The sequence below is a fragment of the Triticum aestivum genome, chromosome 7B (assembly GCF_018294505.1).
Source record: "Triticum aestivum cultivar Chinese Spring chromosome 7B, IWGSC CS RefSeq v2.1, whole genome shotgun sequence".
NCBI lineage: Eukaryota > Viridiplantae > Streptophyta > Magnoliopsida > Poales > Poaceae > Triticum > Triticum aestivum.
Genome location: NC_057813.1, coordinates 608840972 through 608854950, shown reverse-complemented (window position 1 = coordinate 608854950; position 13979 = coordinate 608840972). Strand labels below are relative to the sequence as shown.

Below are 13979 nucleotides of genomic sequence, written 5' to 3'. Positions count from 1 at the left end.
GCGCCCCCAGAAGCCCGTTTTTCGCCGGCTCGGGCCAAAACTGGTGCCGGCGGACCCAGGCCGAACCCGGCGCCCTGGGGGGCGCTTGGGGAGCCGGCACAAGCGAAAAAGGCGCGTGGGCCCGCCCTGGAGGCGACCCGAGGGCCTTTTCCCGCCGTTTCTTGACGCTTTTCCCTCGCATCTCTCCCGCTCGCTCGCCTTCCTCCCGCCATTCTCTCCCTTTCTCCCGCCAAACCCCCTCCCGCTCGCCGCGAAGAAGTACGCCAATAAAAAACAACGCCATCAAGCTCGACCTGCTCCGGACGAACGTCGCCGCGAAGAAGAGGAACACCGACATGGCTTTTCTGATGGGCGGGGCGGACAAGCTCCAGAGCAACGACGAGAAGCTCAAGGCGTGGTACCTGGTGCAGCGCGGCCTCAATCCAGAACTAACACGGCATGGCTGCAAAATAAACACGGACACGGACTCGGACTCCACCAAAGCCAACTTTTCCTTTTAATCTTCTCTTTTCCTTATATAGGCCCTGTTTGTTTCATAAGTCCTAAGACTTTTTTAAATCCCAACTTATAAGTCATAAGTCCCTACCTGTTTGTTTACAGGGACTTATAAATCCCGAGTCCCTACCTGTTTGTTTACAGGCACTTATAAGTCCATGTTGCACCGCTGCAACGAGGCTCGGGAGAGGGCCTGTCCGGTGATTGGAGGCACCGTTGCAACGAACCGAGGCAGAACGAACCGAGGCGGGGCGGCGAACCGAGACAGAACGAACCGAGACGGGGCGGCGACAGGGCGACGACGGGGCGAGAGGCGGGGCGATGACGGGGCGAGAGGCGGGGCGGCGACGGGGCAAGAGGCGGGGCGGCGAATGGAGCGAGAGGCGGGGCGGCGGCGGCGATTGGACCGAGAGGCAGGCGGCGTGCGGGGAACGAGCCTGGAGCGACACGGCGTAGGTCCGGCCCGGGATAAGTCCCAATAAGCTCCTCCCTGAGAGTCTTATTTGATAAGTCCCAAATCACCACAATAAGTCCCAATAAGTCCCTTGTGTTTGGTTTGGGTGGAACTTATGGGGACTTTTTTAAGTCCCTAAACCAATAAGTCATTGGAAACAAACACCCTCATACTCTCTCCATTCCCTTATGTAAGGTATATTAATCTCGGCGCGGTAATCAAGGCACACAATAATAAACAACTTAGGATGAAATTACCTTTATCTAGACCTACAACTCGGGACCCCTACCCAAGATCGTTGGTTTTAGCACCGTCGACACTCTCCACCGTTTCCGTTGGGCCCTTATTGTCGGCCATACCCTAGCCTTCAGAATATGGTGTGACCCCTCACTTCAAGAGGTGCCACTGCGACGCGCCTCGCCGGCACACGCGTCGAGGCAGCTAACCATAGCCGCATTCGGGAGGGACGCAAAAGCGGATGACGTACAACGTCACCGCTGCTTCATCGAGGCACTATGGCATTGATATCTTAGAGCATCTCAAACAGGCGCGCAACACGCGGCGCGCTAAAAATGAGAATACCGCGCCGCGTTAGCCAGGTTTTGCGCGCGGCGCTGCGCTGGCTCCAGCGGTCCCCGCAAAATAAAGCGCGCCCGAGCCGCTCCAGCAGGTGCGCTATATTTCATTATTTTTTCTTGAGACGATTGCATACATAGCATACAAATATGAAGATAGTTCGGCACATAGTCTGCTTCTACGATACAAAATGCGTACATCTAGGCTTCTCCAACGATATATAGTTCTACTACATCCACATAGCCTGCTTCTACGATACAAAATAAAACTAAAATCTACTACTACTCGTTCTCCGACTCGGACTCTGCCTCGGTGATGTCCTCCTGCGACGTCTGAGCATAGGCGTCAAGGAACCGCTCGTCGCGGGAGTCCCAGGACGACGCATCTCCTAGCGCCATGTTGTATTTAGCGACCGCCTTCCGCGTTCGCTTGTCCTCGCGATAGGCGGCTCGCTCCTTCCTTCTCTCCTCCCTCTCCGCCCCCCTCTCGACGAAGAACTGTTCTTCGTTGATGATGTCTTGCGGGAAGCGTTGCCTCCACAACGCCATGGCTTCCTCGTCCATCTCGGCCAGGCTAAGACGACGCTCCCGCCTCCGGTGTTTGCGACGATCCTCGTCAGTGTTAAGCCACGGGAAAGGCGCCAACTCCTGTGCCCGCTCCCGCGTCGCCACGTCGGTGAAGTTCATGTCCCAACGGGACCGCCGGAGCCGCCACGCCGCAGCGTCGTAAGCGCGGGCGCCATCCTGGGCGGTGTCGAAGATTCCGAGGCCGAGGCGCAAGCTGCCGCCCGACTGAATCGAGGCGGAATAGGTGCTGGACGGACGCACGCGGACGCTGCGGTAGCCCAAACCTCCCCGATGGCGAGGCGGCATGGTGGCGCGGTGATGACGTGTTGACGGCGAGGAGAGAAAGCAGCAGAGAGAGCGAGAGAGAGCGGCAGAGGGCGCTGCAATTTTATAGGCGTGCACGAAGCGGCGTGTCAAATCTAGCGCGCGAGCTGCCGCCTTTTTCCGCGCGTGCGCTAGTTTGCCGCCGCCGCGGGAGCGCGCGAAACCGGGCCGCGCGCGCTAAAAAGCTAATTTACCGCGTGTGCGTCTTTTGGCGCGCCTGTTGGAGATGCTCTTAGCGAGCAACACATGAATACATGATGGACGGTGTCTACCAAACCACACTGCAGCTTGCCCTAGCCAAGGTTTTTGCGGTTCGAATGTCCCATGATCCGTGGTTTTTTTTACTCTAGGTGTAGGCTAAGGGCATCTCCAGCCGTTGGCGCCCCCAGGACGCATAAAAATCGCCTTCCGTGGGCGAGCCGGCGATTCGTTCGACGCTGGGGCGGTTTTGCGCCCAATCGTCGCCCCCAGTCGCCGATGTTGGCCCACTTTTGAAGCCCGACCCATATGGGCAAGAATAGGTCCATATTCGGAGTGGTTCACCGTGGCTCGCGTTCAATTATCAACATAAATATTTTTTTATCATATATTTCAACACAGAAAAATCAAATACTTCAATAAAATAGTACAACAACAAATAGTTCAATACAAATTATATAGTTCAACAAATAAAAACTCATATTTCATCACACGTCGCGCCAGGTGTCGCCCTTGAGCCTCCGCGGCCGGAAACGGCGGCCGGAAACGCCCAGCTGCTGTCGGAGGGGCTGCCGCGGCGAACCTCTACTACCTCTGCTATTTTTTCCGGCGGGGAATGGCTCTCTAGCGGCGAAAGCCGGCGGGCGGCACCGGGATATAACTAGTGGCGGCCGAGAGCGCGGGGGGTGGGAGGCGAGTCGGGAAAGAAAATCTTGACTTTTCGCCTGACGGAGTGGGCCAGCCGCGCTTTTCCCTTGCTCCGAAGCCCCCAAACGCCCCCCAGTGTGCCGGTTCGGCCTGCGACCGCCGGGCGGAAAAAAGGACCGAACCGGCGCTTTCCGTCGTCCTGGGGGCGCGACTGGGGCATTTTTTTGACGCCGGCGCCGAAAAAGTCGCCTGGGGCCTGTTGGGGGCGCGGCTGAAGATGCTCTAAGAAACATCAGTGCTCATCACCTAGCTTAGCCACTGCAACCTGAACAAAGCTTACTAGCATCTAAGTACATGATGATATCGTTTAAGGGTTCGCTAGCTTTGGTTTTCTTCGTGTTTTTTTCCTTTTTAAAATTTTCTCTTTTTTTTGCCTTTTCACTGGCTTTCTTTTGTTTTTTGTTTTTCTCTTCATATTACTTCAGTTTCTTTGTTTCCTCATTTGTCTTTTTTATTTTCTTTATTTCTTCACTATAGTTTTTTTGTTTCTTTTTTATCAGTTTTCTTTCTTTTAACATATGTCCACTACACAATGTACGTTTATAGAGCACATGTTATACATTTTCTGATACACGCTGGACATTTTTCATACTAGGTGATGCCCCGCGCATTGCTGCGGGACATTGGTGTGGGATATCACTCCTTTTTCTAAGCATGTTAGCATCAAATGTCAGATGAAACACAAATTAACAGCTGGTAATTGTTAGTAACTGAAATTATTATTATATAACAACAAACCCCGTAGTTTTCTCATGTGTGGCAAACATGGCAAACTACATTCATATCAATATATCATCAGATAGAACTCTAAAAAACAAATAAACAGATTATATGTACATCTTGCCTAACATAGACGCTCAGGTATACATGCGCCCTTGCTTCAAGCTTTTTCTCTAAAAGTGAAATTTATCAAATAAAAATGTCAGATAAAGATGGAACAATAAGGGAATTGATAAAAATTGAGAGATGGGTATAGGAGAGAAGAGATACAACCACAGAATTAGGAGGAGAAAACTTAGGGTCAACTCGCTTAGTAGTGTATTCAGAAGATATCACATGGAAAAATGATTTTTTTTGCAAGAAGTTTATGTTCTCCTTTAACAGGGTAACAAATGACAGAATTGTGTATTAAGCCTAATCGGCAAGAATTTTCATGAGATAATATCAGTAACAAATTGACAGAGAATGCAAATCATATTATCTTGGCACAAACCTCAAGACAATAGTTGGTCCAACAACACATTATTTGACATTGTCGCTGCTTAAAACATCAAGAATGTTTATCCTACAAAAATTCATTACGTACCTTCTTGTGTAAGCTGTCATATCGAGCAGTTCCTAGACGTTCCAGTAATCTACATATCAAACATAGAGTATTTGCCGCAAGATAAAAAAAATCTATAAATTATGCACTAACAATAATATATCAAGAAAAACATATCCAGAAAATCAACCTAAAAAATTATAATAGTAGAGTCGAGATCGGGCACGGACCTACCGGATCGTACCATGACCATTGGGCATTCAGTCATGTCATGCTAGGCAACCACACTGCTTCGTGGGCTGGGAGTCATTCAGATCATTGCCACTCAATGCAGCCTGCAGATAGGAAACAACGATGTTTTAAGGCCCTGCGAAAAAACTAATTGAATCTTTGATCATAGCATACAAATCATCTCCAGACATATAGCATAGCAGCAGCGGAGGCTTTCCTAATTGGTAATCAAATACAGTAGGGAAAATGTAAACAGAAGCGGGTGGCCCATAGGATAGAATCGAAGGGTGAGCTCTCCTTTGGCTTGGCAAATTTAAGGAAGAAAATGAAGGGCTCGTGGTGCTGTTTGTATATCATGTTGCGCTGCAAAAAGAGACAAACAGGGGGGCGTCTGCAAACCCTAGATCAGATCCGATCGGGCCAGCCTAGGCATGGCCGGATGGAGGGGGGAGAGAGGTGACTTACCTGTAGAGAACTACAGCTCCAGCTTGCCCTCAAGGATGTTGGTGACCTTGTTGATGCGGCTGAACTGCGGCTCCGCCCATCCTGTACATCGATCACCTTGCGATCTTGCCGCGCCATCGCCGCCGTAGCCGCCGGTTCTACCCCCGATGGTGGCCGCAAACCCTTGATGAAGTTGTGTTCTGCTGCGTCCGTCCCCGCATGGGGTTTTGTATCGTTGGGGCGGGGAAGAAAGGGATGGGGAATGAGAGACGGCGAGGGATTCATTCTGCACGGACGTTTCCACTTGAGGACGACGGTTCGCTTCTGCGCACTTCCGCTTCCATGGGGTCTGAGGGAGGAGGAGTCAACCCGAGGGGCGTGACCGCGTGAAGCACCAGGATCAATTCGAGCTGCAGATCTGAGCCATCCGAAGTGAATCAAATGGCCGAGAATAATTATGGTGACGTGGATGCATGAGAGTGCAGATAAATCAAGTAGTGGGGGGCTCCTATTTAGATATAGTAGATATGTGATGTACATCTTTAAATTACATGTTTTAAACACTTTTTCAATATATGGTAACGTTTTCTCCAAATACAAAGCATACCTTTTTTTAATGGCATTACACTTTTTTTTAACTATGTGAACATTGTTTTGAAATTGTATAAACCTTTTTAAAATTTTCACGGACATTTTGTGGAAAATGCACGAATATTTTCTCAAAATATCATGGTACATTTTTTATGAAACAAACCTTTTTTAAATTAAGAGAACATTTTTTATATTTTTGTAAATCATTTTTGAAAATGTCACCAACGTTTTTTTGGAACGTGGGAATATTTGCATCAAATGTGACATAAGTTTTTGAATTGGCACAAACTATATATTTTTTACATTACATAAACATTTTTACATTGTATACCTTTTTTTATAAAATCCGTGTATATTTTTTTGAAATCCAGGAACTTATTTGAATTGTCACAAACAATATTGGAAGTAATCAACATTTTTTAAACTTTGCTATCAATTTTTTTATACTATGTTAACATTTTTCAATTTCACAAATAAATTTAAGTGTTCAAAATGTATTTATTTAATTTTAAATATAAATAAAGTAAAAAGAGGAAATTCAGGTGACGTCGGCTTGACGTCAGCAGGACGAGCCACGTTCTACTGGGCCGGCCTACCGCCAGCAAAAAAGTGATTTGGGCCGGCGGATCTTTTTAAAAGATCCGCTGGCTCACGAGCCGTCCAATTGTACGAGGCGAGCCGTTCGCTTATTTTTCTCTGTTCTTCTTCTTTAATTTCCTGCAGCAATGCTCTTGTTGCATAACCTCATTTTCTCTAATTTTCTGCAATAATACCCCTGTTACAAATCTCTTCTTCTCTAATTTTTTTTATAACAAGACCTCTGTTGCAAAATCTTCTTGCTGCAATAAGACCCCTGTTGCAAAACTTCTCCATGTATATTTTTCTGCAACAAGACCCTTGATGCAAAACTTCTTCTTCTCTATTTTTCTGCAACAATGATGTTGTTGCAAAAGCTTCATTGCAATAAGACCCAACCGTCTTCTATGTATTCCTGCAACAAGACTATTGTTGCGAAAACTTGCAAGAATGCCGACAGCTGCAACGGAGAGAGCACCCCCCGTGGTCTTTGCCGCACCTGCGTTTTTGCAGCAGAGGAAGGATGATAGTGGCCGCGACCGATGTGGTGCAGTTACAGCAACGTGCTTGTTTTGAGAAGAGATGGGGGATGAGATCCATGGAAAAATGCCAAGGATGGAGAGATAGAGGTAGGGGATCGGAGGGTCAACGGGAGAATGTGTGACTGTTGGCATAAAGCTTTGACCGGTCGACCGGCCACAAACGTTTGCCATTCAATTGTGCCTTCACATCACCGTTTGACAGCGACTAGGGCTCAAGCTCCAAGTGGGACGACTTGCGGATAACCAAACAAGCCGACACGGCACGACAAGGTTGTTGTATGTGTCGTGCGGGGACATGTTTACTAAAGGGCCCTACCATGTTGGCTCGCATGTTGTAGCCTTCAGCCCAGGCATGGCCCAGGAGTTGCTACAAAAAAGGCATGGCTCAGCTGCTATTTGGGCTATCACGACGACACGCCAGGCACGCTGGCCTGCTAGGTTGATTTTGGGGCCAATTTTGGGGGGACCCTATTATCAGTGCTAAAATCGACATATCTCGGGTAGAGGGTGACAAGCTTGATGATCAGAGCTAGATGGTAACAATGAGTGTAGGGACACGATGTTTTATCAAGGTTCGGGCCCTCTTGGTGAGGTAAAACCCTACATCATGCTTCTTATATATTGATTGTAATGAGATACAACGTACAAATTGATCTATCTAGAGATCGTATGAGTTTGTCTAAGCTCTAAACTTTGTGAATGTGTATGCCTCTACGGACTAAAGCCCACGGCTTATATAGATGCCGAGGGTACCTAGGGTTTACACATGATCGGTTACAATATAGGGATAAACATGACAAGTATTCAAAATACGCTTGAAGTGTATGCCAAGTCTCGAGGAGATCTTCGTCTTGATTATGCCGAGGGCCAGGGCCAGCAAGGCCCAGTCAGCAGTCTTCGATGGGTCATCGGCCCGGCCCAAAGGCGCCAAATAGGAGTTGGGGTGGACGCTTGAAGTTCGTCTGCGGTCAAGCAAAAAAGAAATCCAACAATGGAGGTGCTCGCCTATCCCTAGGGGGAAGATGGTGAAGAGATCTTATAGTTTTCCCACTTACTCCAGACGGCATGTCTCCTTCCCCCTTCTTTCTTCTGCAACTCCACCCTAGCAGGTATGCTTGCTGCCTCCTCAACTACTAAATGCATATGATGCAGTGCACATTGATATCATGCACAAAATTAAATTGCACCTTGATATCAGGCAAAAAATTAATTACACGTTAATATTGTGTAGGTATCAGTTATGTGTTAATTATGTGGATAGTTTATATTTGGTATGTTATTAATTACGTATTGAACATGTTGAGCGCTCGTCATTAGAGCAATAGGTTGTTGGTTTGACACTGTTTGATGGTTGAGATTTATTTTATTTGTCCTCTTTGGATCTTTATATATTGGTATAGATATAAATATAAAAACATCTCCAATCAAAGATGTATATGCAAAAATAACTAACTTTTGTATCTCGGAGGACAAAAACACCTCTCCAACAGATGGTGCAGATGCAAAAAAAAAATACATCTCTGCCTTCTGGAGGATGTAAAGTACAACACCTCACGGTGCAAATTTGCATCTCCACCTACAGGAGGTATAAAAATGCAACAGCCCGCCAACTGCCCAACTGATGTTCCATTCTCTTCCGCGTACCAGTCGCCGCCCGCCCAACTCCGCCGCCAGCCGAATCGCACCAAATCGCCGCCGCCCGCCCGCCCGACGACCGCGGGGCTCGCCGCGACTTCGCCCCCCTTCCCCCGCTGCCTGCCTCGCCGGCTCAGAAGTTTCTCCGCCATCGGCCGCCACTAATTTCCGTCGCTCGTCGCTGCCCGATTAGGCTCCTCCGCAAGCCCCGATCGTCGCTCGAGTTGCCCCGCCCCCACCCCGCCGCCCGCCGCCGCCGCTCCGTCCTCGCCCAACAACCTCGCTGCCCACGCGATGTTCGCCCCGTCGCCACCACCCGACCTCGTCGCCCCCGCGTCGTCCGCCCCGTCGCCGCCGCTTTGCCGCTCACCTCCGCACGCCACCACTCCGACCTCGCCCAACCCCTCCGCTGCCTGACCTCGCCGCCCCTGCACTGTCCGCCCCGTAGCCGCCGCCCAACCTCGCCGCCCCCTCAAATGAAGTACTAGTTAAAATATAGTTTTTACATCTTCATTTGCATCTTCTATTGGAGTAGCTGTTTTACATCTCCGTTTTGCATCGTCTGTTGGAGTTGGCCCTTTTTTGGAGATGCAAAAGGCACTTTTTAGAGATGTAAATCTCCAAATTTGTATCTTCTATTAGAGATGCTCTAAATATAGATATTAATATAGATACAGATATAAATATAGATACTACTCCTTCTCCCGTTGTTATTTTACATCTCCGAATTTGTATCTTCTATTGAAGATGCTCTAAATATAAATATTAATATAGATATACAGATATAAATATAGATACTACTTGTTATTAGTTCAAATATATTCTTCGCTGTCATTTGTTGAAGGTACTATGAGTACAAGTGCTTTGGGCTGGTTCTGGTCTATCGGTTCGGTGGATTTTTCCAGTCTGGTTATCCCTGATTGCGCCTGAAGCATGTTGGGGACAACGGTGATGTCACAGGTGATTTACTTTCGTGCCTTCATGCCTTCATACTTTGACCTCTTGCTTGATTCCCTGACCATAGGTAATTTACTTTCATGCCTTCATATAGGCAATTTTTACCTGTGTTTATGATTTGTCACGGCCATGAAGTGACCATTAACATCATATCTGAGCAGATTTGTGGTCTGTCATATTATCTACAGACTACAGTTGAGTATATTGAAGATGCAATCACCGGCCTGAATTTATTGATAGAAGATGCAGACGACAGAGTTATAGTCTCACTTTGATTCAGACTTGGAAATGCTGACATCGCTCGTAGTGTATAATCTTGCACTCATACAAGACGTGGAAAAATATATATCTGAAAATCAATTACCAAAACTTTTAATCTACCCTTTCCCCCTTGTGAACTGCCTGTATGTTCTTTGTATATGCCACTTCATAATAATCTGTATACCAATTACAGGGAATGGGTGCAGCTCAAGCAAAGAAATCTCTTACAACGAACATGTTCAACTAAGGAATCTACCACACATCTAATCAATATCTATGTGGCTATATGTAGCTTTTAGAAAATCAAATTGCTAAAGCATTAGCACATCCTACGCAAATACTTGTATTTTGATGAAATAACATAGGTTGCCCTCATATCCTGAGAAGATTTTGGTTCATCAAGACTAGACCACAACTCCACCTTATTCATTTTATTGGGCATAATTGAAATCTCTATGCTCTGTATGCTATTTTTTTTACAAGCCTTCGATTACTAAGACATTTGCATGACCCAAATTTCAGAAATATCATGCGTCATGCAAATGTACTTGTATGCTAACAACTATATATAGTAGGTCATATAAATTTTAACTTTCATGCTTCGTGCCTCCATATTTCAGAAATATCACGCGTCATCGTGGTCTAGTATCTTAATGTACCCGCATTGCAAGCCATGGCAAAATAGGCTTTATAGATATTTCAGTTTAGCTATACTTAACTTGAGATTTCTAGCTGTCAAGCTCCAACTTGGAAGCTTATCTTAGCCTTGTTTACTGTTTTGTCCATTTGAAAGAGACTAGCCTTATTGCAACAGTTAGCAGGTTGCTGCGCAATCAACATCCTTATAGGATACTGGGAATCCCGGCATAATGGTAGCCTTGGCAGCGCGGTCACGAAAGTTAAGCCGTACCACCAATCTTGGCTTATTGTACCCCATAAACTCAAAACTATTATTAATAAATCAAATAATACATGTACACGGAACAAAAAGGAACAACGTCACTCTTATCATTAAGCCATACATACACATCGGTATCTATCTCAACTTTAGACAGTTTTGGGGTACGTATAGTAACCAACGAATTGCTTTTCAGGTGCAAAGACCTCTTCTGTGGCCTGCCCGCCGGGTGACCGGAGGAGAGCAACGTCGAGATTTCGACCAGTAAACCAACTGTCTGGCGCTCACGTCCCCAGCGTTCTTCTTCCTCCACCCTTTCCATTTCCACCACGCGAATCCTGCCTTGCGTGCCATGCAAGAAGCGTTTCATCACCACCACTGGAATAGAAAAACTTTTGACTCCCGGTATACTAGTTTGGATGCTGCGCTTGACTCCATAGTGCCATGACTGCTCAGCACCCAGTCTCCACATATCCAGACTCTGCACAACGACAACAGCAACAACAAGCCTTTGCACACCCTAGCCACCCTCAGCTCACCATGCCTCCCTTCCTCATTGCTTTCACCATCCTCTTGTGCCTACGCATCCCTGCCAGTTCTGCCGCGACGGACACCATCTTGGCCGGCCAAGCGCTTGCCGTCGACAACAAGCTCGTCTCCAGCAATGGCAGGTACGCGCTCGGCTTCTTCCAGACCAGACACACTGCCAACTGGTACCTCGGCATATGGTTCAACACTGTCCCCAAATTCACTTCAGCATGGGTTGCAAATAGGGATAGACCCATCAAGAACACCACCTCACTGGAGCTCATAATCTCCCACGACGGCAACCTTGTCATCTTAAACCGGTCTGCCAAATCCGTAATCTGGTCTACACAAGCAAACATCACAAGAAATAGCTCTGCTGCTAGGCTGTTGAGCAGTGGAAATCTCATCCTGACAGACTCTTCAAAATCATCAGAGGTTATGTGGCAGAGCTTTGATCACCCCACAGATACATTTTTCCCTGGGGCGAAACTTGGATGGGACAAGGTCACCGGCCTGAATCGACGTTTGGTTTCTTGGAAAAACATAATCGACCCAGCTACCGGTGTGTATTGTGAGCAGTTAGACCCCAGTGGTGTTAACCAGGTATTTCTTGTAGCATTGAACTCATCCATACACTACTGGTCCACCGGTGTGTGGAACGGCCAATATTTCACTGCAATTCCAGAGATGTCAGCCGCCCACTATATTAGTCCAAAATTTGTCGACAGCGACCGTGAGAAGTACGTGACATATACTTTAGTAGATGAATACATGGATCCAAATATGGTTACTCGTCATGTAGTTGACGTCTCAGGTCAAATAAAGGCATTCATTTGGATGAAGGGCTTAGAGGATTGGCTAATGATCAATACCCAACCAAGAGCTCAGTGTGATGTCCATGCAATTTGTGGTCCTTTCACAATTTGCACTGATAATGAAGTGCCACACTGCAATTGTATGGTGGGCTTCAAGATAACATCCCCTAAGGATTGGGAGCTAGAAGATCGGTCGGGTGGGTGCTCGAGAAATACTCAGTTAGACTGCATGAGCAACAAAAGCACAACACACACCACAGACAAGTTCTATTCTGTGCCATGTGTTAAACTGCCCCAGGATGTCCCAAAAGTAGAAGCTGCTGCAAGCGCGAATGAGTGCGCACAAGTTTGCCTCAGTGATTGCTCTTGCACCGCATACTCCTTTGGCAACAATGGATGTTTCATGTGGCATAATGAATTGCTCAACATAAGAGCACTAAAATGCAGTGGCACTGCTACTTCAAATGGAGAAACTCTTCACCTTCGTCTTTCTGCTAAAGATGTACTACAAAGTTCGAGAAACAACAGAAGAGGGATTGCTATTGGAGTTGCAACTGGTTTGGGTGTTTCTGCTCTAGGCTTGTTTGCACTCATCCTCTTATTGTTGATTTGGACAAACAAAGTGTTGAGCTCTGGTCAAATAATGAATGAATCTCACGTTTGTACTGGAATCATGGCATTTAGATACAATGATTTACAATGGGCAACAAAAAACTTCACAGATAAGTTGGGGGGAGGCAGTTTTGGTTCTGTATTCAAGGGGCTTATAAAAGGCTCCAATGACATAGCAGTGAAGAGACTTGATGGTGCTTATCAAGGAGAGAAGCAATTCCGAGCTGAAGTGAGCTCAATTGGAGCTGTCCAGCACATAAATTTAGTTAAGCTTGTTGGTTTCTGTTGTGAGGGCTCCAAGAGGTTGCTTGTTTATGAATACATGTCAAATCGCTCTCTTGATGTCCATCTATTTCAAAGCAGTTCAGTTTTGAATTGGACTGCTAGATATCAGATAGGCCTAGGAGTTGCAAGAGGATTAGCCTACTTGCATGACAGCTGCCGAGACTGCATCATACACTGTGATATCAAGCCAGAAAACATACTTCTTGATGCTTCACTCCTTCCAAAAATTGCAGACTTCGGGATGGCAAAACTCTTAGGAAGGGATTATAGCCGAGTATTGACAACAATGAGAGGAACTATAGGGTACCTTGCGCCTGAATGGCTTACGGGTGTTCACATTACACCAAAAGTCGACGTTTTTAGCTATGGGATGGTGTTGCTGGAAATAGTATCTGGAAGGAGGAACTCATGCGCTTTATGTCCTAGTGGTGGCAACCCTGATGTTTATTTTCCTGTGCATGCTGCACATAAGCTTGTTGAAGGAGATGTTGGAAGTTTGGTAGATCACAAGCTACATGGTACTGCCAATCTGGACGAGGTGGAAATTGCTTGCAAGGTTGCGTGTTGGTGCCTTCAAGACGATGAGCTTGATCGGCCAACAATGGGACAGGTGGTTCAGATTCTCGAAGGGCTAGTTGAGATCACAATGCCCCCGATACCAAGACTGCTCCAAGCTATGGCTGGAAGCTCACATTCAACATGTTCCTTTTTTGTTTCAGGAAAACGAGCCGCATTGCTCATCTAGGCATTATAATATACGTCTATCTTTAAGACTAAAGTTGTATTTACTACTAGAAGATTGTAACGCTTATATGATTGAAGAAAACAGATGTATTTTGTACCAACTTGTAACTATATATCTTAATGTACCCTCACTGCATCGGTATAATATGTAGCCCATCGAAATAGGCATCATAATATTTTAGTTTTTCTCTACTTAACTTGTAATTTCTACTCTAGTGCTAAAAATTCTCTTATATTATGGTGCTGAGGGAGTAACTTTTAACATCCAACTTGAA

The 13979-nt window shown here is 46.5% G+C and overlaps 1 protein-coding gene across 1 annotated transcript; it reads left to right on the top strand.

Moving 5' to 3' along the window:
- The first annotated feature begins 11248 nt into the window (after window positions 1-11248).
- Window positions 11249-13705, top strand: LOC123158259 (G-type lectin S-receptor-like serine/threonine-protein kinase At2g19130). The gene has a single exon (XM_044576321.1). The coding sequence runs from the start codon at window positions 11261-11263 to the stop codon at window positions 13703-13705; it is 2445 nt and encodes an 814-aa protein (XP_044432256.1). The 5' UTR covers window positions 11249-11260.
- Window positions 13706-13979: the final 274 nt, after the last annotated feature.